General features: G+C 46.9%; 2 protein-coding genes and 1 non-coding gene across 3 annotated transcripts; 2 read left to right on the plus strand and 1 right to left on the minus strand.

Moving 5' to 3' along the window:
* Positions 1 to 194: 194 nt before the first annotated feature.
* On the plus strand, positions 195 to 7,960 carry DEFB123 (defensin beta 123). Its single transcript, XM_008703246.2, has 2 exons — positions 195 to 1,124; positions 7,402 to 7,960. The coding sequence occupies exons 1-2, from the start codon at positions 1,067 to 1,069 to the stop codon at positions 7,545 to 7,547; spliced, it is 204 nt and encodes a 67-aa protein (XP_008701468.1). The 5' UTR covers positions 195 to 1,066; the 3' UTR covers positions 7,548 to 7,960.
* Positions 7,961 to 13,116: 5,156 nt separating this feature from the next.
* LOC121104655 lies at positions 13,117 to 13,223 on the plus strand. Its single transcript, XR_005837005.1, has one exon. It is a non-coding gene; the product is annotated as a U6 spliceosomal RNA (small nuclear RNA).
* Positions 13,224 to 18,125: 4,902 nt separating this feature from the next.
* On the minus strand, positions 18,126 to 21,279 carry DEFB124 (defensin beta 124). The gene is made up of 2 exons (XM_040637835.1): positions 21,222 to 21,279; positions 18,126 to 18,285 (listed from the first exon to the last, which is right to left on the minus strand). Exons 1-2 carry the CDS (start codon positions 21,277 to 21,279, stop codon positions 18,137 to 18,139), a joined length of 207 nt encoding a protein of 68 aa, XP_040493769.1. The 3' UTR covers positions 18,126 to 18,136.
* Positions 21,280 to 22,717: the final 1,438 nt, after the last annotated feature.

The following is a 22,717-nucleotide window of genomic DNA, read 5'->3' on the forward strand; positions in this document are numbered from 1 at the left end:
AGTTTTGGAGTCGTTTTGTCTTTAAATCCTATATATGCTTTTACACCCTTGACGTCTGTACAAGTAGCGTCCAGTCAGGAAATGGAAGCCACACAGGATATTAATTTTTTTTAAGATTTTTTTATTTATTTGACAGAGACAGCCAGCAAGAGAGGGAACACAGCAGGGGAGTGGGAGAGGAAGAAGCAGGCTTATAGCGGAAGAGCCTGATGTGGGACTCGATCCTGGAAGGCCGGGATCACGCCCCCAGCCGGAGGCAGCCGCCTAACGACTGCGCTATCCCGGTGCCCCCACACAGGATATTTAATTCAGGGAATTGGTCACACGTTGTTGGAAGACTGAAAGAGCAAGAGGACCCTGAAAACAGAATAGTTACTACAGGAACGAAAGGGAGACAAGGGGCTTTCCAGGCCTGGGCGTTCAGAGGAGGGACCTCAACAGCTGGTTCCTGGATCTCTGGGGAGGGGCTCAGCGCGGGGTCCCGAAGACGTGCCCCCGGGGGTCAGGTGCATGGCGCCGTTGGCACTGGGACCGCGCGGGGCGGGGGCGCGGACAGGCTGGTGCTGGGAGCTTCATCTCACCACCGTTTTCCCGGTTTCCCTCCAGTCACATCATTTTTCTCACTTTCAACCCCAACGTAAGCCTCAGGGCGGACTTCCTCTGCCTGGGACGCCAGGTTGGGCTCACCCGCAGGTGCTGGCACCTTCTGGGTGAAGTCTCCCCGGCCCTTCTGCGTTCCACGTGCGTGGCGCCCCCTGGCGGTCCCTCGGTGCAGGCAGCTTAGAGTGGGTGGAAGGACCTTGGACCGGGGTGCCTGCCCCCACCTCCCACCCCACCCCACCACGGCTGCCCAAATGACCACAGGAGGCGGGCCAGCTCGGAGTGGGTGGCTGCAGACCCTGGGCTCCGGCAGCGTGGGGGCCAAAGCCGTGGGCGGCTGAGGGCACGTGAGGCTGACATCGTTCCGGCTGAACAAAGGGACCTCCAGCCGGGGAGGCCGGAGCCCTGCCCCATTCGCTTTGCCGTCGCCTCGGACTTGCAGCCTCACCTTGGGCCACTTCCAGCCATGAAGCTCCTTTTGCTGACTCTGGCTGCACTGCTGCTCTTGTCCCAGCTCACACCAGGTAACCTGGACCTCTTCCGGGAGGGGCAGGGTGTGGAAACCGAGGCCTGGTCCCGGAATCCAGGCCGGGAGGGTGGGCTGCCGGGCCTCGGGAGCTCGCCTTTTGGAAGCACGTAGAAGAGGCGGCCTCGCCCGCAGCAGGTGCCAGAGCTGAGCTGCCCCCCACGACATCAGAGCTTCTGGCTCAGCCACCCGGTCCATCTCTGCTCTCTCGGGAAGCAGATGCAGGTGGCCTTGCGCGGGAGAAAGAACGGAAGGGGAAGCAGGAAGAAGAGGGCAGGCGTCGACCTTTTACAAAATAGTCCCCGGAATGATCTAGGCTTTGTAAAGATCACATACACCGTTGCTGCCTCAGTGCCAGACGCTGAGTGGGAGGCCAGGACCACAGAGACGAATGACAATGGCACTGGGGGACACAATAAAGGCATGTACAACCCAGAGTGACATGAGCTGTGACACAGGGAGTCTAGGGATCTGAGCTGCCCATGGAAGGGACCATCCCACCCTGAGAGCCAGGAGAGTCCTCCTGACCGGGATACCCTGAGTCCTGAAAAGTACGTGGAGGTTAGAAGGGGAAGGAGAAGAGAAGGAAGTAGGAAGGGTGTCCCAGGCAGAAATCAGCTCATGCAAAGAAAGGTCCAGCTGTGGGAGAGAGCGTGGCGCCTTCAGAAAACTGGCGCACAATTGAGTGAGTTAGGGGCATGGCGAAGGGGAAACTGAGGAAGCATTCAAGGTCCAGGTCTTGCTGGGCCTTGACTACCAGGTGAGGGAGCCATGGGAAGGCTAACCGGCTTCGGGCCGTGGTCAGACTTGCCCATCCCACCGCCCGCAGCCTCGCTCTCCGTTCCTCCTGCTCGACTGGCTGAAGCTTCTGCCCACACCAGGGCTTTCACCTAACATTCCCGCAGGGTCAGAATGCGTGAATTTCCTCCACCAAGCTGACCTCAGCCCTTGTATCTGCCTGGGGCAGATGCCTGACCCACCACTCACCACAGGGTAGAACCCGGGTCAGAACGCCCCCCCACTTGCTAACTGCGTGACCTCCAGCAAGGGGCTCTGAGGCTCAGCGTGTCAGTTTCCTCGTCTCGACCTGCTACAACAATAGCGTTTGTAGTGGTATCCGATGGAGAGAAGACAAGGAACACGGAAATGGGGGTGTGCAAAACCACACATCTTTATTTTATATGATTTTCACTAGTTCCCTGGAAATTTATTATACTAAAATAATAAAAACACTCATCATCTGTGTGGTTACTCAGTGGGACAGTTTATATAAGAAAGACAGAATGAATGCTCGGTGATTTTCCTGTATGTATGAACCTGCAAGATAACGATTTCTTTTTCTATCATCCCCCAAATGTGACAAAATAGTTTTTAATATATTTGATGAATTTTCATTCATTGCAATCTTTATTCGTGCGGAAATTCAAATTGTCCCATCTTTGGCTTGTGGTAGCCTTATTTTACATATATCCCTGCTAGTCGGGATCATTTCCTTGCGATAAGGTCCAGCTTACAGACACCGCAAGAGACGCACTTGCGGTCTGACGGAGTTAGACATGTCAGCTTGGCACAGCAAAGGAGGGAACCGTGGGGCAAAAGAAGGAACAGATAAGGTTTTATAGGCTTAAGGAGAGGGACAGAGTTTAGGTAAAATGTAAATGAAGTTATGTGTTTTGTTTCAAGTTTTTATTTAAACTGTAGTTAACTTACAGTGTAATATTAGTTTCAGGAGTAGAATTTAGTGATTCATCACTTACTTACAACACCCAGTGCTCATCACAAGTGCCCTCCGTAACGCCCATTACCCAGTTAGCCCGTCTCCCCCACCAACCCTCCAGCAACCCTCACTTTGTTCTCTATAGTTAAAAGTCTCTTATGGTTTGTTTCCCTCTCTCTCTCTCTTTTTTTCCATCCCTGTGTTCATCTGTTTTGCTTCCTAAATTCCACATAGGAGCGAAATCATATGGTGTGTGTCTTTCTCTGTGAAGCAATGCTGGATAGACTTCATGCGTAAAGGGATTAACACCAGGCCAAGGCTGAGAAATGGATTCAGGGTCCCATTTCCATGGAAAGTACAAAATTAAGAGCGATGTGGAACTTCGTATCTCAAACCCCTTCTCTGACACTCCGTCCTTGGCTCTGAAATCAAGGATACTTTTCTGTATTGAAAGACTGGCTCCTCAGAAAAGGATGTAATGTTCCAGTCCTGCCCATATGATTTTAATACAAAGTTTCAGAAAGATGTGACTTAAGATTTTGTCCTTTTGTGAAGTGACAAAAGGAGGTTCACTGGTTCATAAGTGGTTATCTGGTGTGACAAGATATTCAAGGCTCATCTTGTACAATTCCTGCCCCAGATCTTGAGATCCCCATTTCTTCGAGAAACGCTGATTTTTTTTTTTAAGTAGGAAAATGGTATTTCACAACCGTGATCTAGGTGCTAGAGATAGTCCTACAGATTAGTCCTCCATTCCACATCATTTTAGTAGACCGAGCTGGGTGGGAAAATGAACACATTGAATACATATAAAATACCTCATGAATTCATATGAATACTTCCTATTCAAAGTGACCTTGATTAGACATGATAGGACATGGGAATATCCAGGAAAAGCCACCAGAAGCAAACTCATGGGTCCCAGAGGTCAGACTATATTGATCACTCAACAAATACTTTGGTTTGCTTTGGTTGCTTACGCGGATATATTCACACACACACACACACACACACCAGGAAGGTTTCTGAGAAATGCAAATGTGGCAGAGGCATTACCAGCAATGCCACATGTGGCTCCTTCAGACGGCAGGATGATGTCCAATGCCAGTTGGTGATGGACAATGGTTTTCTGGAACTCCTAGAATTGGCAAAAGACTATGGTAGTATTTTTAGTGACATTGTCAGCAGCTCCGATGACTTCACGAATGATCACGTGGAAAACTCAGGAGCTGCACTGAACTTCTCCAGTGCCCTCAGGACTGTTTCTCTAGAAATTGCCATAGCATAAAAGCTACTCCCAGGGCTAGTAAGCCCATCTAGCTTGATTCCAAGTTTTTCAGCTTCTTCACGCAATTCTTTTCATCACCACGTGAGACCACTGAGTTCCAGAGGGAGCATTCGACTCCCGAAAAGGGAATAAATTGTTCCAACTTAATCCAATTGTACAGAAAGAAGAGGAAAAAGAGGCAAGATATCGTGGCCTTCCACAATTTGCTGAGGGGGGAGAAAACAGTAAACTTTGGACCCACAAACAAATGATGAGTCACTTGGGCTCTTCAGGGCCTTCTGTCAGTTTAGCAAGTTTTAATTTTAACTTACGGTGAGTTCTGTGCTTTCTGAGGGTTGAGAATGATAAGGATGGCATGATTTTTTGCAAAATTGCCATTCCTTAATTAAAGCCCCAGTAAAAAGAGCACCTCAGTCATGACAAAGGCAGATAGGCTTTCCCAAATAGGAAAGACAAACGACAATTGTTTTTAGTCACAAGAAACACAGTTGCTTTCTGGCAAGGAGAAGCATCTAGCCCTCCACAGAAAAGACAGATGGTAGTGAGTACAGATTCCAATCCTTGAGATTTAGCGAGCTGGATAGAGTCCCTGAGACAGTGGGTCCTTTTCGTGTCCCACTTTTACTGTTTTTCCAAGGGTTACAAGGCTGGCAAGTGGGACATACGCTGGAGCTACCCTCACTGATTGGTTAAAACTTCTCCACCAGTGTTGTCTTAGAACAGGTTATAAGTCGGGGCGCCTGGGTGGCTCAGTCGGTAAGCGTCTGCCTTTGGCTCAGGGCGTGATCCCGGAGTCCTGGGATCGAGCCCCACATCAGGCTCCTCCGCTGGGACCCTGCTTCTTCCCCTCCCACTCCCCCTGCCTGTGTTCCCTCTCTCGCTGGCCATCTCTCCCTCTGTCAAATAAATTAATTAAAACTCTTAAAAAAAAAAAAAAGAATAGGTTATAAGTTTTCCGGGCACCAGTTTCTGGGCTTAGTCAGTGGAGCACGTGATTCTCAATGGGACTGTGAGTTCAAGTCCCACGTTGGGTGTAGAGATTTCTTTAAAAAAGGAAGAAGGAGAGTTTATAGTTTTTCTTTACTGTGATGGGTCGAATTTTCTACCAAGCTCCATTTCCGACGGTCCAGAAACACCAGTTAGCCATCTTAGTGTCTCCATAACACATCAGATTTCTCTCAGTATATTTTTCCAGAACCTAGTTCTTGTGATGGCAGTTTGCTCAAGGTTCAAAAGAAGTTTTAAAGGATAATTAAAAAAAAAACAAACTCCTGGCCCGTATATATATGTATATATATATATATACATATGAACATGTGTTAAAGACTTTATTTAACTCATAATGAGAGAGCAAGGCAGATTTTATAACTGGATCAAAGCATAAATAGAAACTGGCTTTGTTCCCCCCCCCAGTGCAGGGGAGGAGAAGGAGTATACAACAGAATACACTTGCGAATGCAGAGAAATAATCATTTTTGCCCTACTGTTATTTCTCAACAGCTCATTGAGTTGTTGTCTAACCAAAATCAGGTAACTCTGAAGACTGCGATCTCCCCGGACCAAGGACTATTGATACTACCGGCGATTATAGACCTTCCGGCGCTATAAGGAGAGGGACAGAGTTTGGGCGTTTGTTTGGGGTTAGTCGATCTTCGTCGCGGCTGTCCTATGCATTGTAGGGTATTTAGCGGAACCCTTGGCCTCTGCCGACTCATTGACAATAGCACCTCTCCCCAGTTGCAGTAACTAAAAATGTCTTCACACATTTCATTGCCAAACATCCTCTCAGGAGCGAAATCACCCCCATTGAGAACCCCAGCTCCAGAAGATGCCGTTTTCCACTGAAGCACGAATTTCCCCTGAGAGTCTCCCCTGTGTTGGTCAAAAGATCATCTCAAAGAAAGCTTACTCCTGATCATAAAATAAACCTGGTCAAAACCTACAGCAGAAAGAAGGAAATAATAAAGATTACAAATTCATGAAACTTACAATTAACCTGCAAATTAATGAAATAGAGAATAGTCATGGCTTGAAATGGTTTAACACACGCAACTAGAGGTTCCAGGCTTCATTCGGCTGCCCGAGCCCCTGAGGACCTGAGTCAGAGCAGGCTTGGGCCTTTTCAGAACAGAGAAGGGTACAGGTCCTTGTTTGGCTCAGTAGAGAACTTCGTCTTTAACTGCTCCAAAACTTGTGGTTGGAATACCACAGCTGTCCCGGATTCGTGTGCCTCTGGGTTGAGGCCGCGGGTGCCATCCCACCCCCAAAACTGTCAGAACACTTCTTTAGGGAGCTGTGTTTGCAGACCTTGCAATTTGTTGATTGGCCAAGATTCCAGGACAGGAAAGGCACCAAAAACAATACGGATGGGTTGTTGCCGAAGGGCTCCAGGGGAGGGGAGAATAGGGGTTACTCTTTGATGAGTCTAAGAGTCCCAGTCTTACAAGATGAAAAGAGTTAGGCGGGTGGCTGCTGCTGATGGCTGTCTACACACAAGCCGAACGCATTTAACACCCCCGAGCTGCGCACTTAAAAATGGTTAAGATGGTAAATTTTACGTTACGTGTATTTCACTACAATTAATGAAAATAACTAAGTACAGCCACCTTCTTAATGATAGGCCTTGGCGAAAACAAAACAAAACAAAAATAAAATTATGAAGAAAGTGATGGAACATTAACCAAAAACAAAAACAAAAAGGAACCAGTATGGATGAACCTTGAAAACACGGTAAATGAAAGAAGCCAGACACAAAAGGCCACATATTATATCATTCCATTGGCATAAAATATCCACAGTAGGCAAATCTATAGAGAGGAGGGCAAATTGGTGATCGCCCAGGGCTGGGGAGACAAGTGCAGGATTTCTTTTTGGGACGATTAGAAAGTTCTGGAACTAGATGGCGTTGATGGTTGCACAACATGGTGAGTGTACTTAATACCCCTGAACTCTGCACTTTAAAATGCTTGAGGGGTGCCCGGCTGGCTCAGTTGGAGGAGCATGCTATCTTGATCTCAGGGTCGTGGGTTTGAGCCCCACATTGGGTGTGGAGATTACGTAAATAAATAAACTTTAAAAAACTAAAATGCTTGAACTAGTAAGTTTTATGTTCTTCGTATTTTACCACGGTTTTTAAAAAGGGAAGGATAGAAAAAGGAACCCAACAGTCAAAGGCAAGGGAGACTGAGGGCCCTCTCTCTCACACCTGCTTTAATACGTCTTCTCAGGGCTGACACTGAGACTCCATTCTTCTTTCTTTTTTTGCGTCAGGAGGCACCCAAAAATGCTGGAATCTTCACGGCAGATGCCGCCAGAAATGCTCCAGGAGAGAAAGGGTCTATATTTACTGCACAAATAATAAACTGTGCTGTGTGAAGCCCAAGTTCCAGCCAAGAGAACAGCTATGGCCATTTTAAGTTCTTTGAAGCCTGAAGCCATGAAAATGCAGACGGAGCTGCCCTGAGTCTGAGTCCAGGGGATTCCTAAATTCTATCAATAAACACGCGTGGCTGATCTCTGTGTGCGCCTCTGAGCCTACCCCAGCAGTTCTCAGGAAATCCCCTTTCAGGAGACGCCAAAATATTTTCATAATAATAATAAGACAGTATTTGCCTTTTTCAGTCTCACTGTCTCACAAGTGTGCTGTGGAATCTTCTGGAATCTATGTGGGATATGATGATATCATTGTTCCATCAGCTAATGAAAAGTATGATTATGTATCCTTATGTTTCTAGAATTCTTTAAGGTAGCAGACTTACAGCATGAGGGGGTTCATTTTCAGAGATTAACTCAGGTTGTTCTCAGTAATTCTATTGTGCTCTTAGTAGCCATCATTAGTTACATTATTAATCTCTGTAACCTCGTGATCATCTAATAATAAATCACTACTTTGAAATTCTCCAATTTTCCTTTGTACCTGCGTGCGAGCCCACGGAGAACCGAGAACACTCTGTCATCTTGGTTTGCAAAGTTTTATTAACAGCCAGTACCGACTGGCCAACAGAGAAAAGGCTATGCTCTCCCTGAGTGAAGGCAACACTTACTCTACACTCTGTAGTTCTTTTAAATACAATTTCTAGCACACAATTGAAAAATATTAGAAGACATTCACAGAGGAAGGAAAATAGGATCCATAACCAAGAATGAAAATTGTCAACAGCAGCAAATCCAAACATGGCACAGGTGTCAGAATTCACAGACAACTTTAAGGGGTGCCTGGGTGGCACAGCGGTTAAGCGTCTGCCTTCGGCTCAGGGCGTGATCCCGGCGTTATGGGATCGAGCCCCACGTCAGGCTCCTCTGCTGGGAGCCTGCTTCTTCCTCTCCCACTCCCCCTGCTTGTGTTCCCTCTCTCACTGGCTGTCTCTATCTCTGTCAAATAAATAAATAAAATCTTTTAAAAAAAAAAAAAGAATTCACAGACAACTTTAAAATAACTATTATAAATATGTTAAAGAAATTAGAGGGAAAGATTGAAAGGATGAGTAATTTAATCTAATACACAGGAAAATACAGGTTTTTCTTCTTTTTTTTTTTTAAAGATTTTATTTATTTATTTGACAGAGATAGAGACAGCCAGCGAGAGAGGGAACACAAGCAGGGGGAGTGGGAGAGGAAGAAGCAGGCTCCCAGCAGAGGAGCCCGAAGCGGAGCTCGATCCCGGAACGCCGGAATCACGCCCTGAGCCGAGGGCAGACCCCTAACGACTGTGCCACCCAGGCGCCCCAAGAAAATACAGTTTTTCTATTGCTGCATAACAAATCACTCCAAACTTAATGGATTAAAATAGCTATTCATTCATTCTCAGATTTCTGTATGTGAATTGAGCGGTTCTTCTCATATTCTCACCTGGGGTCACCCATATGACTGCATCTCTGTCCATGTGACCTTTCGGTTTCAAGGAAGTTAACCTTGGCTTCTTACATAGATAGCTCGGTCTAAGAGGGTAAGTCCCAATATGCAGGGTTTTCAAACTTCTTTTATCATGCTTTCTTAAATCCCATTGGCCAAAGCAATATTTGCTTTTTAATTTAAATTTTAGTTAGTTAATATACAGCACAATATTGGTTTCAGGAGTAGAATTCAGTGATTCAGCACCTACATATAATACCCGGTACTCATCACAAGTGCCCTCCTTAATGCCCAACCCCATGTAGCCCATCCCCCCCAACCTCCCCTCCATCAACCCTCAGTTTGTTCTCTCTCATTAAGAGTCTCTTATGGTTTGTTTCCCTCTCTCCTTTTTTTCCTTCCCCCTTCCCATATGTTCTCTGTTTTCTTTTTTAATTCCACATGAGTAAGATCATAAAGTATTTGTCTTTCTCTGACTTATTTCACTTAGCATAATACTCTAACTCCATCCACGTCATTGCAAATGGCAAGTTTTCATTGTTTTTGATGGCTGAGTAAATTCCATTGTGTATATACACAATATTCCATAAATACAATTTATGTATTTAAGTGGAGGACTGTCTGCTTTTCCTCCAATCTCTTTTACTTATTCATAGCTTCTGCTTCCTCAAACTATGCTTTACTCTACCCTGCCTCTCACCACCCACCCCCCCTTCCAACTTGACTTTCTTTTTAAGATTTTATTTGTTTATTTGAGAAAGAGAGAGCACGTGCACAAGTGGGGGGAAGGACAGGGGAGGAGAGAGAAGCAGACCCCCCACTGAGCAGGGAGTCCAACATGGGACTCGATCCCAGGACCCTGAGATCATGACCTGAGCTGACTGCAGAGCTTAAATGACTGAGCCACCCAGGCACCCCCAACTTGCCTTTACTAAGGCATCTTTTCAGCTTCCACTCCAATTATAAACTGCTTATTCTCTGTATTTCCCAATTCTGTTCCCAATTTCTTGAAACAGAATCTGACTGATGCAGTTCATATTGTCCCCACCCACCTCGTAGGTCACCGCCAAGCCTATAGGATTAGGTTGGCTTGGGGAGGTGCCCCCCTCTTGTCCAATCAACTGTGTCTGCGGCATGGGGGAGAGTGGTCTCCTGGTCTGCATATGACTGTCACGAAGTCAAGGCTGTGAGCAGGGCTGCAAGAGTGGATATGGCTGGGTCAGGCAGTGTTCCCTGTATTCACATTTCCGTGTATCCCTGCTCTAAACTTCTGTAGGGAGCAATAGGTCTGTTCTTGCTTTGTGAAACACCAGCCCCTATGTTTAGGGAGAAATAGGCATCAATGAAACGTGGATCTTTCTGGTGGAATTCTGAGGAAGGGAACCTAGGCCCCTCTCTCTATCCCCTCATGAGGTCCCACTAATCTATTGGTGAGGGCTCGATATTCCCAGGGTCCTATTAGACGCAATGCTCCTTTTTATAATAAATACTTTGCAGTGCCCCCTTTCTGCCCTAAAATAAAATTCATAAATATCGCAACCTATCTACTCACATAATTGCAAGAAAAAAAATCTAATTAAGCCCTAACTATAATATAAAGGAGAAAAGAGACTATTTTAGAATAATATGCATTTTGGTGTGTAAATACACTCAAAGACATAATGAAAAACGTCAGATCTGTTACCTATACATAGCACGAGCGCAAGGGCTACAAGTGCGGACTCAGACGCATGCGCCATATGCACTGTTCAAATACCACCCCAAGAGTTTGCTCTCTGTATCCCGACTTTCCAAAATGGTAGACAGCTTGGGTAAAGTTCTAACCAAAACAAAGTATAATCATTTCTTGATTTACACAGTAGTTTCATTCCAGGAAAATTCAATATGAAAAAAAAAAAAAAAACCCTGCAAAACAGCCTTACAGTCTGGGCTCAGAGAATTATAAATGGGTTTCTCACCTGCATGAATGTCTAGCAGGATATTTGAATTTTGTTTGGGAAATGGATCGATACTTCATTTTTCAGGTCAGTCACACACATTGCATGCCATCTTGCATCCCGTGTCCCCAGCCTACTAAAATTCAGTAAAGACTCCATTAATTTTGACTATCAAAAGAGAAAGAAAAAGGCCTCCAGCAAATTCCAAATATCACCCCTAGAGGGCAGTGTCTTCCCGTTGAGAATCATCCATCTGCCGTTAAGAGTCCTTTCCCGTGTGTCTCTGTGGGACCAATGGAGCTGCATCAGAAGCACAGATAACTTACCCAAGTTTAACTAAGTGTGCTCAGAAGAGGCAAAGGGAGAAACGGGTTGTTTCAGGGTTTGGGGTTTTTTTTTCAATTTTTTTCTTACTTTTTTTTTTGAATTTTTATTTATTTGAGAGAAAGAGAGCTCGTCCCCTTGCATGTAGGGGGAGGGGCAGAGGGAGATAATCTTCAAGCTGAGTCCCTGCTGAGCGCAGAGCTTGACACGGGCGCATTTCAAGACCCCGAGATCGTGACCCTGAGATCATGACCTGAGCCACAGCCAAGAGTCGGACATTGTTAACCAACTGAACCACCCAGGCGCCCCCCTTCTTACTTTTTAAATCAAAGCTTTGCCTTTCTGAACGTGGTATAGAGTCATTCCGTGTGTACAGCTTTGTATATGGCTTCTTTGCCTAACATAATGTTTTTGAGATTAACTCATGTTGTGCGTATCAGCATATTGTTATTGTTGTTTACTATTTATTGTTGTTAGTATTGTACAGCATGGATGGAATTCAATCTATCCAGTCCCTTGCTGGACATTTGGGTTGTTTCCAGTTATGGGATATTAGAAATAAAGCTGCTATAAACATTAATAGAGAAGTCTCTATATATACACGTATTTCTATTTAATTTTATAAGTAACTCATAAAAGTTACTTATCAACTGTTCTTCCAAAGGGGTTGTCCATGTTACATTCCCATCAGCAAGGAATTAGCATTCCGGTTGCTCCATAGCTTCACCAACACTCACTTTGGTCCATTTTCTTTATTTTAATCATTCTGGTGGGTGTGCAATGGTATCCCACTATGGTTTTAATTTGCATTTCCCTAATGTCTAATGATTTTGAACATCTTTTCATGGGCTTATTGGCCATTTGTATACCTACTTTTGGAAAATGTCTAAAATACTTGCCCACTATATTATTAGATTGTCTTTTGCTTGCTGGTTTATAGGAGCTCTTCACATACTCTGGAAATGAGTCCTTTGTCTAATATATGTATTGCAAATATGAGCAATAGTAGTCCAAATAAACCGGAAGAATCCCTCTTGGAGCCAGTGGCTGTGTGCATGAGAGATGGGGACTGCCTCGATTCCCCTGCAGGAAAAGCACACAGCAATGAACGCATCCCACTGTGTTATGGGATTCCACTCTGGAGAGATACTTCTTTTTCATAGAAATGGCCCATCATTAAAAGGTACTACATAGAAAATATAGTCCACGGTATCGTAATAGCACTGCATGGTAACAGATGAAAGTTACACTTGTTGTACACCTGAAACTAATGTAACATTGTGTATCAACTATACCCCAATGAAAATACAAATAATAAGAGGTGTCTGGCTGGTTCAGTCCGTGAAGCAGGATTGTGGGTTTGAGTCCCACATAGGGGTAGAGATTACTTAAAAAAATAAAATCTTTTATAAATAAATAAAATACATTTTTAAAAAATAAGTCTATTTTTCAATTTAAAAAAGAGAAGAAAAGAAATAGCCCATACACATAACCGATAACTTCCTTTGTATCACCAGAGAAGCCTGATGTGTTCCACTGATGGAAGAAAGCTCACTCTGTACGTCAGTCTCCAGAAAGGTGCCTTCCTGAGCCCTTGTCAAGGATCATTTGGGCCACACGTGGTTGTTGCCCGGCTCTCAGACTTCGAGGTAGCCCTGGTACAATAAGCAATTCCACTCAACACTCTGCCATGGAAAAGCCAGGTGGGGAAGGGAGCAGGGAGCCACCAAATCCTACCCCGAACCCCCTACACTACCTGTCTTCATCACCCCCTTGTTCTCTTCCTTTCTTGTAAGCCCGAAGGGATCCACCCTCCAGTGGAACAAAAACTCCTCTAATCTCTAACAGAAGAATTTCTATGAAAATGTATATAGTGTTCGCTTTGGTAGCACATATACTAGAATTGGAACGATACAGAGGAGATTGGCATGGCCCCTGCACAAGAGTGATGTACAAATTTGTGAAGTGTGCCCTATTTTTTGCCCAGTGTCGGGCTCCCTGCTCGGGAGCCTGCTTCTCCCTCTCCCTCTGGCCCTCCCCCCAGCTCGGGCACCCACTCTGCCTCTCTTTCTCTCTATCTAAAATGGATAAATAAGGGGCGCCTGGATGGCTTAGTCGTTAAGCGTCTGCCTTCGGCTCAGGGCGTGATCCCAGCGTCCTGGGATCAAGTCCCGCATCAGGCTCCCTGCTCCACTGGGAGCCTGCTTCTTCCTCTCCCACTCCCCCTGCTTGTGTTCCCTCTCTCACTGGCTGTTTCTCTCTCTGTCAAATAAATAAATAAAATCTTTAAAAAATAAAAATAAAATGGATAAATAAAATCTTTTTTAAAGTGTATATATATGAATATAATACATATTATATATTATACATTAATATTATATATATGAATAGTATATACACGTATATAATCGTATACACACACACAGGTTTGTAACTTTTAAAAAATATACAGGTATCTCTATCTTGAGAAAATATGTAACAAAAGCTAATGGGGGGAGGCGCCTGGCTGGCTCAGTTAGGGGGACATGTGACCCTTGATCTCAGGGTTGTGAGTTCAAACCCCACATTGGGTGTAGAGATTACTTAAAAATAAAATCTTTAAGGGCGCCTAGGTGGCTCAGTCGGGGAAGCATCTGACTCCTGATTTTGGTTCAGGTCATGATCTCAGGGATTAAGATTCTCCCTCTCTCTCTCTCTCTCTGCTCCTTTCCCCTGCTCATGCTCTCTCTCTCTTAAATAAATAAATAAATCTTTAAAACATAAAATAAAAATAAAATCTTTTTTTAAAAAGCTAACAGAGTTTATGAGAGCGGTAAATATTTTGAAGCTCATCCATGCTTTATTTTCCTACAATCTGTTCTAACCATTCTACTCAAGTAATAAAAATTGGAAAATTTTAAAGAAGTTTTGGGAGGCATTTTAGTGCTAAAAATCTTGTTTTGGAAGACTAGCTAAGCACATATGGAAATGCTCATGATACATTGGTAAGTAAAAAACAAAACAAAACAAAGACCAAAAAAACCAGGACACCAAAAAGTATGTGCAGTTTTATTCCTTCTTATTTGCAAATCACATCTGACATATATTTTATTTGTGGGTATTTATGTGTAGTGAAAATGCTGATGATGTTTGCTTTCTTATCTGTGGTTCTGTTTTCCAAGTTCTCTCCAGTGAACATATATTACTTTTACAATTAGAAAAAAAAATGTTATTTTAAAAACACAAGTCAGGGTGAGTCTGGAAGATAAAATCAAGTGTCAGAGGACCAGAGTGGAGTCCCAGCGCCACCATTTACTGGATGTATGACCTGGACAACTCGCTTCACTAAAAGCATCAGCTGCCTTCTAGAAAAGGCGGGGATAATAGTACCATGACTATGAGAATTAAATGAGATGAAGTGTGTAAAGCAGTTGGTCCTTACTAATGACCAACTGGTAGTATTGTTATCACTAGCTCAGCCATTCAGTGACTCTGGGGAATGAATGTTTGTGCTCTGGAGTAGTACTTCTGAATGCCAACACCCAGCAAAAATCCCTTCTCTAGCATTGCCCAGCCCCCTAGCTCACATTGCATACCTCCAGGACCAGGGAGCTCTCTTCCTCCCAAACCTTCCCCTTCATGATGGCCTGTCCATCATCCACCATCCAAAATACCAATATGTGGCTATCGTTCTGTCTCGGAAGAAGCCTTGACCTGAAGTCCAAAGATTTAAGTTCAAGTCTCAGCTCTGTGTCTCAGGACCTGTGTGGCTTTGGACAAGTCACTTTCCCTCTCTGAGCTTGGGAGCCTCATCTGTGAAGTACCTTGAGAAACCTTCCACCTAGAATTGTCTCATCTCCTTGGCCTGTTAGGTGTATTCATATGACTTAGGAGATGAGATGTAGGCTTAGACGATGGTCTGTTAGGGTGCGGGGTGGGAAACAGCCCTGCACATGTGAGGTGTGAGCTTCAAAAAAACTGTCCAGACTGTTGGGTCTTGGTTTAGCCCCCAGAAGGGTGATGGCTGCCTCCAGCACGACGCTCTGAGAGCAACATGGCATTGCTTTTGGAGTATTCCTGCCAAAAATGCATGACTGAATACATTCAGTCATGAGGAAACATGAGACAAACCCAAACTGAGGGCAGTTCCACAAAATAACTGGCCTGGGCTCCTCAAAGACGTCAACGTCACGACCGCGGAAGGACTGCTCCGGGTTAAAGGAGATCAAGGGAACTCGACAGCTGAGCGGACTATGTGATCCCGAGGTTTTGTTTTACTAGAAAGGACCTATTTGGAAGAGCTGGTAAAAGGTGAACAAGATCTGAAGATTAGACAATAGAATTTTGTCATGCGAATATCCTGAGTTTTATCATTACACTGTGGTCATGTAAGAAATGCCTTTGTTTTTAGGAAAAAACCACTGAAGTATTTAGGCATAAAGGGGTTCATGTCTGATATACAGACAAATACACACACGTATATTTATATTTTTTATAGACACACACACATAGAAGAAATGATGAGGGAGAAGTGGTAAAACGTTAATATGTGGGGAAACTGGGTGAAGGATCTGTGGGAATTCTTTGCATTGTTCTTGCAGATTTTCTGAAGCCTGAAATGTGTGAAGAAGGCGGCCAGCGGCGCGCCCCTTGCTCAGGGACAGCTTTACCGAGCGCTTACAAAGCCCCCCAGGATCGCATCGGACCCCGCGGCCCCCCGCATTCAGAGCCAGCACCCCCGTTTCACGGAGGAGGTGGTGACTTGCCCTGTTCGCACAGCCTGCGGCCTGGACGTGGCGGAGCTGCGTATGAACTTGAACCCGACGCCTCACTCCTCGAGCTCATCGCCCTCTTCCTTCGCGGCAACAAGGTCGCAGACTCCCTCGCACGGTGTCTGGGGCGGAGCCGAGAAAACAGCTTCTTCGCTCTTTGCAGAACACCGCGGAGGGCAGGGGTCAGAGGGCAGAGCTAAACTTAGTTGCCTCCAGTTTAAAATTTGGTCTAATTCAACAACTTAAATATTCTCTTGAGGTTTCTTGAATTCGGAGAGACTCAGTCTCTCTGGTATAATTGCTCAGGCTTCCAGATTCCTTCTCTCCTCCCCGGCTCCTCCCCAATATGACGGCTGTGCTAGGAGTGAGGAGATTCAATGGTCAGCTGCCGGCTGGCGTCTGCTGGGATCTGGATGTCACTGGAAACATCCACTGGCTTTCTAGCCGCAGCTGGTTGCTGGTGAACCGGTCAGGCCTCTTCCTGACTCATCAAGGCCTAGTGGAGATACTGGCTAACAGCACCGCACCGCACAATGGTGGCTCTGGGGTTCTTATCTTGTCCTCTGTCTAGGCTCCCAACACCAAGCCCACCTCATCCCCACCACACTGGGTCCTAAAACAGTCCCACTGGCCATCAGTTCAACGTCTAGATCACCCAGAAACTAAGGGGGGTACAGAGGCAGGGCTGATACTCCGGGGGGTATGCTTTGTTATTAAATAATTCAGTGCTTCCCTCCTGGTTGGTAAAAAGCTGTTGCCCAAGACCCTTCGGTACGGCCTCCTCCACTCTAGCTGCCTCTGGCACGTTCCCAGGTCCCTCTTGTAGCAGAAACTAAAGGGTTAACACAGCAGCTAGTCTCTGCCCCAGCCCTGAGGCTCATCGGCCTGTTAAGTATTTTGAATAACACCACTCTTCTTAGCCCGGCCAAGCAGGGTCCTTTCTCTTACTCCAAGACCACCCTGAACTTCTCTGAAAAGTCTCAAAGGACAGTGGATAAGAGCCCCTCTGTACTTGTTGACCGTGCCTGCCCCTTTCTGGGCTCTGCCCCAGGACAAGGCGGGTCAACAGTAGGGGTCTCCCCCCCCCTTCCCCCAGCCCCAGGTCCGTCTACTATCCAGGCAAATACCTTCTCCCCAGCCTCCCCGAGACACCACCGGGAGCAGCCGTAGCCATGGGACACAGCTCTGGCGCGTGAGAAGGAGGCAGAAGTCTGCGGAGGGGTTTTCCAGGGACAGTGTTTGCTTTCCTGGTAAAAGTGAAAGTCTAGCTCAATCCAACCCTCCCCCTGCTTCCTGCTTTAAACAATGACATGGTGCCTGAAGTTTTGGTAGCCATATGGGACCCAACAGGATCCCAAGATGTCCGCCCTGATGTGGTTGCCGCCTAACCCCAGATAATCCCCTGCAGATTGAGCCACCTCTGTGTTCAGCCAGACCAGTCCTGATGCCCCGTGATTGCAATGTCAGTCTGTCCGCCTACCTCCCTGACTCGGCTCACGTTTTCTCCCTGCCTTCCCTTGCCCACAGTTCCCTGAGCCTGGCCGAGGCCCACTTCTCCTCTCTCTGCTTTCCCTGTGTACGTGAAAACTGCTTTCATGAAATCCTGTGGTCATTTCCACCTGGGCAGGCCCTTGCAATGCTAAAATAGGAGATAAAGGAACCTAGAGAAATCCTGCCACTCTCGAGGGCCTGCCTTTCAAAATGCCAAAGTATATTACCTCTACCATTATTAATCCTCACTATAATTAACTCATTATTATTATTAACTCATATTGTTACGATTAACTCTAACCTCCTTTTTGCATCCCTTCTATAAAGTCCAAATCTCCTAATATTATAATTTATCCCCGTTTTATGGATGAGAAGACCCAGGATGCTTACGGAGATCGAGTAATTTTTCTGGAGTTGGAGAGAGCAGACAGGATATTATAGGCAGGCTGGAGCCATTTACTGAGGTCATTAATACCCACTCGGCCCGGGCACCTCACCTCCCTTCACCAGCCATCCTTCCATCCCTCCCATACCAGGACCTGGTCCACCCCCACACCCCGCCCGGGGCTGAGCAAACAGCAAGAGGAGACAGGTGGCGGCAGGTGTTTATTGGAGAGCAGGCGTGCCAGCCCCAGGACCCGCTACACATATTTATTCAGGCTTAGAGGCCAGAGGTCTGGCTCCGTAGGCGAGGCAACACAGGGAGGCATCTGGGCACATGTGCATGTAGGTCTCTTGCCTCGAACAGTAAGTCCGGCAGGCCCCCTGGCCCTTCCAGCACCGCTTAAATTCACTTCTCCCTACGCAGAGGAAGACCACAGGTCACAGAGCAGCCCATGGGTTGCAGGTTAGACCGCTGTTCCCAGCTCTGACCGTACATCAAGGCACAGGCCACGGGTCACAGATAAAACCACTGACCCCAAGTTAGGCCACAGGACCCACATCAGAGCCCAGGTCTGGTCTTTTGTTAGCATTCTGGTCATTGGTTGGATGACTGGTCATACAACAGCCCACAGGTGATAACTTAGGCCACAGGACATGAACTCTGACCACAGGTCAAGGGGTTAGACTACATGGAACAGACTAGACCCCTAGTCACAGGTGAGACATCTAGTTACAAATGAGCCCACAGATTCCAGTCCAGGTTAGCCCACAGGTCACAGGTTAGACCACTGGTTATAAATTAAAAATTAATTTCCTTTTTTTGATTTTTTTTTAATTTATTTAGAGAGCAAGTGAGGGGAGGGGCAGAGGGAGACGGAGAGAGACTCTCAAGCAGACTCCCCACTGAGCTTGCAGCCCGACATGGGGCTCGATGTTACAACCCAGAGATCACGACCTGAGCCAGAATCAAGAGTTAGATGCTTAACCGACTGAGACACCCAGGCGCCCCTAGAAACTAATTTCTTGTCCAGGTTAGCTCACCCCCTGCTCAGGTACACTCTAAGCACTTTTCATCACAACACTGTACAATTATAGTTGGTCTTATTATGATCCCCATAATACAAGATAAGGAAACTGAGGCACGGAAAGGTTAACAAGCTTGCCCAAGATTACAGAGTCATTAAGGAGCATAACCAGGATTCAAACCCAGGTAATTGGGCTTTAAAGTCCACACTCATAACCATGACATAAACTGCATGGCACCCACAGGGACCTGTCTGATGTAAGTGCAGGAATTTCTAGCCAGGGGCCATGGAAAAGTAGGGCTTTGGAGGAACAGGTCCTGTACCCCCTCTAAGGGTCTTCGGTCACAGCATGAGGCATCTCCTTCGTTCATTCATTCAACAAACACGGGACATTGGGAATACCACAATGAACAAGATGGGCCAAGGTCCATGCCCTCAAGGAGCTTCCAGAAGGAAAGGCACTTACAACCCTAGGAAATAAATACAATTAGTAGAGTTGTGGTAAGCGCCCGGAAGGAAACCATCAGGATGTGGTGATGGCCAATTAGGGCAGGTGTGCAAACGTGAGGAGAGAGGCCACTCAGGCAGGCCTGTCTGCTATAGCATTCTTTCTAGACAGGTGACCCAGATAGGCAGAGAGCAGCTGGGGCTGAGTGGGAGGTTGAGGGGAAAGGCTTCCCCCCCTCTCCCTGGATTAAAAGAGATCCCGTGGGGACGCCTGGGTGACTCCATCAGTTGGGCATCCGACTCTTGATTTTTGGCTCAGGTCATGATCCCTGCATCTGGCTCCGGGCTCAGAGGGAAGTCTGCTTGGGGTTCTCTCTCTGCCTCTCCCTCTGCCCCCCATGCTCTCTTGCTCTCTCTCTAAAATAAATAAATAATTCCTTTAAAAAAAAAGACAGAGAGAGAGAGATCCCATGGAACCCTCACATGGACCAACCCATGGGTGTTATTCTGCCCTGTCAACCAGCCAACCTTCCATCCCGCCAAGGTAGGGAATCTTAGAATGAGACAGACTAGGCTCAAAATCTCTACACGGCGAAGGATCCACACTCGGAAGAAGGCAGCATGGTGTGAACCCAGCTCAGACCCCCTTTGTCCAAATCCCAGCTCTGCCATTTCCCAGCTGAGTGACCTTGGCCTCAGATTCCTCATTATAACTCCCTTTCAGGGGGCAATCATGCAGGCCTTAATCATTCTAGCACAGTGCCTGGCACATAGTAAATACTCAGTAAAAGGAAAGTGAGATTATTGGAATGACAGCGTAGAACGTGGAGCAACGAGGGCTCAGTCATGGCCAAACCTCTCCTTTTATAGATTGAGAAAGGAAGCGACTTATCCCACTTCCCCTAGTGAGGAAGTGGTGAGTTCTGGAACCAGAACCCAAGACCCTGACTCCCAGGTGAGGGCAGTTCCTACGACTACTCCTAACACAGCATCACATTTCGACCTTCCAATGACCCTGAGACCCAGAGTTGCTATTGTCTCCTACGTGATCTGTATCCCCACTGCCCTCATCTCTTCGACTTCATCTTCTCTCCTGGTGCACCCCCACCCCAGCCGCACTGGCCTCCCCACTGCTCCTCAGACACATCGGTCATCCTCCTGCCTCCTGGTGCTTGTGAAGGTCTTAGTATTCTCGCTGTAGGCATATCTCTGCTCAAACCGACCTTACACAAAATGGTTAAGATACCCGAGACCGACTTCGCGATAGTTCCCTAAAACAAGACTGGTTCAAGTCGACGATTGTTGAGATTGGGTGAAGGTACACGGGGGTTTTTCATACTATTTTTTAATTTACATTTGGCGTTTTCTTAAATTAAAAAGGTCTTTTTAAAAAACTTTCATTACATTATTCTCTATGCTTGCATAAATTTACATTTTTCTACAATAAAATGTTTAAAAAAAAACTCACCTTGTTCCTTATATTATTCTCTCTACTTTCATGTAAATTTCAAGTTGTTCAAAATAATAACTTCAAAAACAACTCACACAGGGCCTCCCCTGACCATCCCCATCAGCTCCCCACCCACCCCCCACATGCACATACCACACCGACCCCTGGTCCTGCTTCTATTCTTCTAAGCACTTATCACCACCTGACATATTATGTGTTTATTTGGTTCTTTCTGTCTAAAACATCAGCACCATGAAAGGATGGGCCTGGTTTTCTTTCCCTGCTGGATCCCCAGCAGTGGTCATGGTGCCGGCTCACAGTAAATATTTTTCAAAAAATATGTGTTGAGTGAACCCCATTTTAAAGATTAAGAAACTGAGGAACAGACTGATTTAGGAAGTTGCCCTAAGGGGCCCAGCAAGTCAGTTACCTGGAGGCAAATGACCCAGGGCCAGGAGAGCCACAATGAGCAGAAGCAGTTGGGTCATGGCCACAGGGCTTCTGCGGAGGTCACTGGCGAGAACACCAGAGGAGCCAGGCATACTGAGCGCTGCTGCCTGCGGCCCAGGCTTTATCAGGCTGCAGATCAAGGCTGGAGTGTGGGCAGCGGGAGACCTGAGTGGGAGGCTGAGGCTCTGTGATCTCAAGGATGTAGCTGGATCCCCGCCAGCTGTGTGGGGAACTGGTCAACCATACAGCCACTGAGCCGCAGAGCTGGGACTGGAAGCTAAGTTGCCTCACTCCCAGACAATGTGCGACAGACCCCAGTCACAGCCTGTCTTGTGGGTAGGAAAGAGATGCCCAAAAGGCCAAACCACAGAAGGAGGCCAGGCGTGAGGGGGTTCAGCGTCTGTCCCGAGCGCTGCGGGGGCTGAGCTAATCTACAAACTGCTGTGGGAGTTGGTCTGAGCTGGACACCTGGACCCCCTCAGCCATGACCATAAACCCCACCCACAGGTACAGCCTGGTCTGCAAGAGCCCACATACAAACCCGCCCCAGTCCCTCAAGACCTCAAAGGAAGCACCCTGCTCAAAGACCCTGGATCCTGGCCCCTTGGATGGCCAAAATCGCCGGTTCCCTACAGCCAACTGCCCTACTCCACCAGGATCACAGTGTGTCTCTCCTCCAAGGGCCTAGGAAGATTTTTTTTTTTTAAGCCATGGTCAGTGATGGAAAGGGACAGTTGGCTGAGAGGCAGAATCCTGAGTCGCAGACCCAGATAAGCGTCAGTGTGGTGACGGGATTAAATGAGCTAATAATCCAGGCGAAGTGCTCAAATCAAACCAGCCACAGCCCAAACACCTAGTAAATATTCATCAGAGAGGGCACAGCCATTCTCCCCGCACAGGACGGCCCCCTGCATAAAGAGCGCTTAACCAAGAATTTGGTGAATGAACGAATGGAATGCCAATATCAAATATTAAGAAGTCTTCGGTGCAGACTTCCTAGGCTCCCTCCTAGGTGGAGCCACGTCCCAAAATTAATTCTCCATCCAGACCTGAGCTTCTCAAAGTGGGGTCCATGGACTCTGCAAGATCAATGGGCATTTGTTTAAAATGCAGATTCCTGAAGCCCTCCCCCAGAACGGCAGAATCCGCCTCTCTTGGAGGGTGGCCCCTGGGAATCAACATTCAACCAGCTCCCCAGGTGGATTCTGCGAGGGCTGAAATTGGTGCGCCCCGTTGCCTGCGTGGATGCAGAGGGGATCCAGACCCAGGAATTCAGGAATCCCTTCTTTCCTCTCCCCGCCCCCCCCCCGCCCCGACCCCGACACTGCCACCACCACCCCAGGCGAAGGCCTTGCGACAGTGGGTCAACTGAGCTCTGCGGAAAGTCGTTGGGCGGCTGAGGCCTCGGGGCGGGGACCCCGGGGCTGCCCTGATGGGGCGGGGCTGGACGGGGCGGGGTCGCGGCTCCTCCCCCTG

This window comes from Ursus maritimus, unplaced genomic scaffold (assembly GCF_017311325.1).
Source record: "Ursus maritimus isolate PB19 unplaced genomic scaffold, ASM1731132v1 scaffold_22, whole genome shotgun sequence".
NCBI classification, from domain to species: domain Eukaryota; kingdom Metazoa; phylum Chordata; class Mammalia; order Carnivora; family Ursidae; genus Ursus; species Ursus maritimus.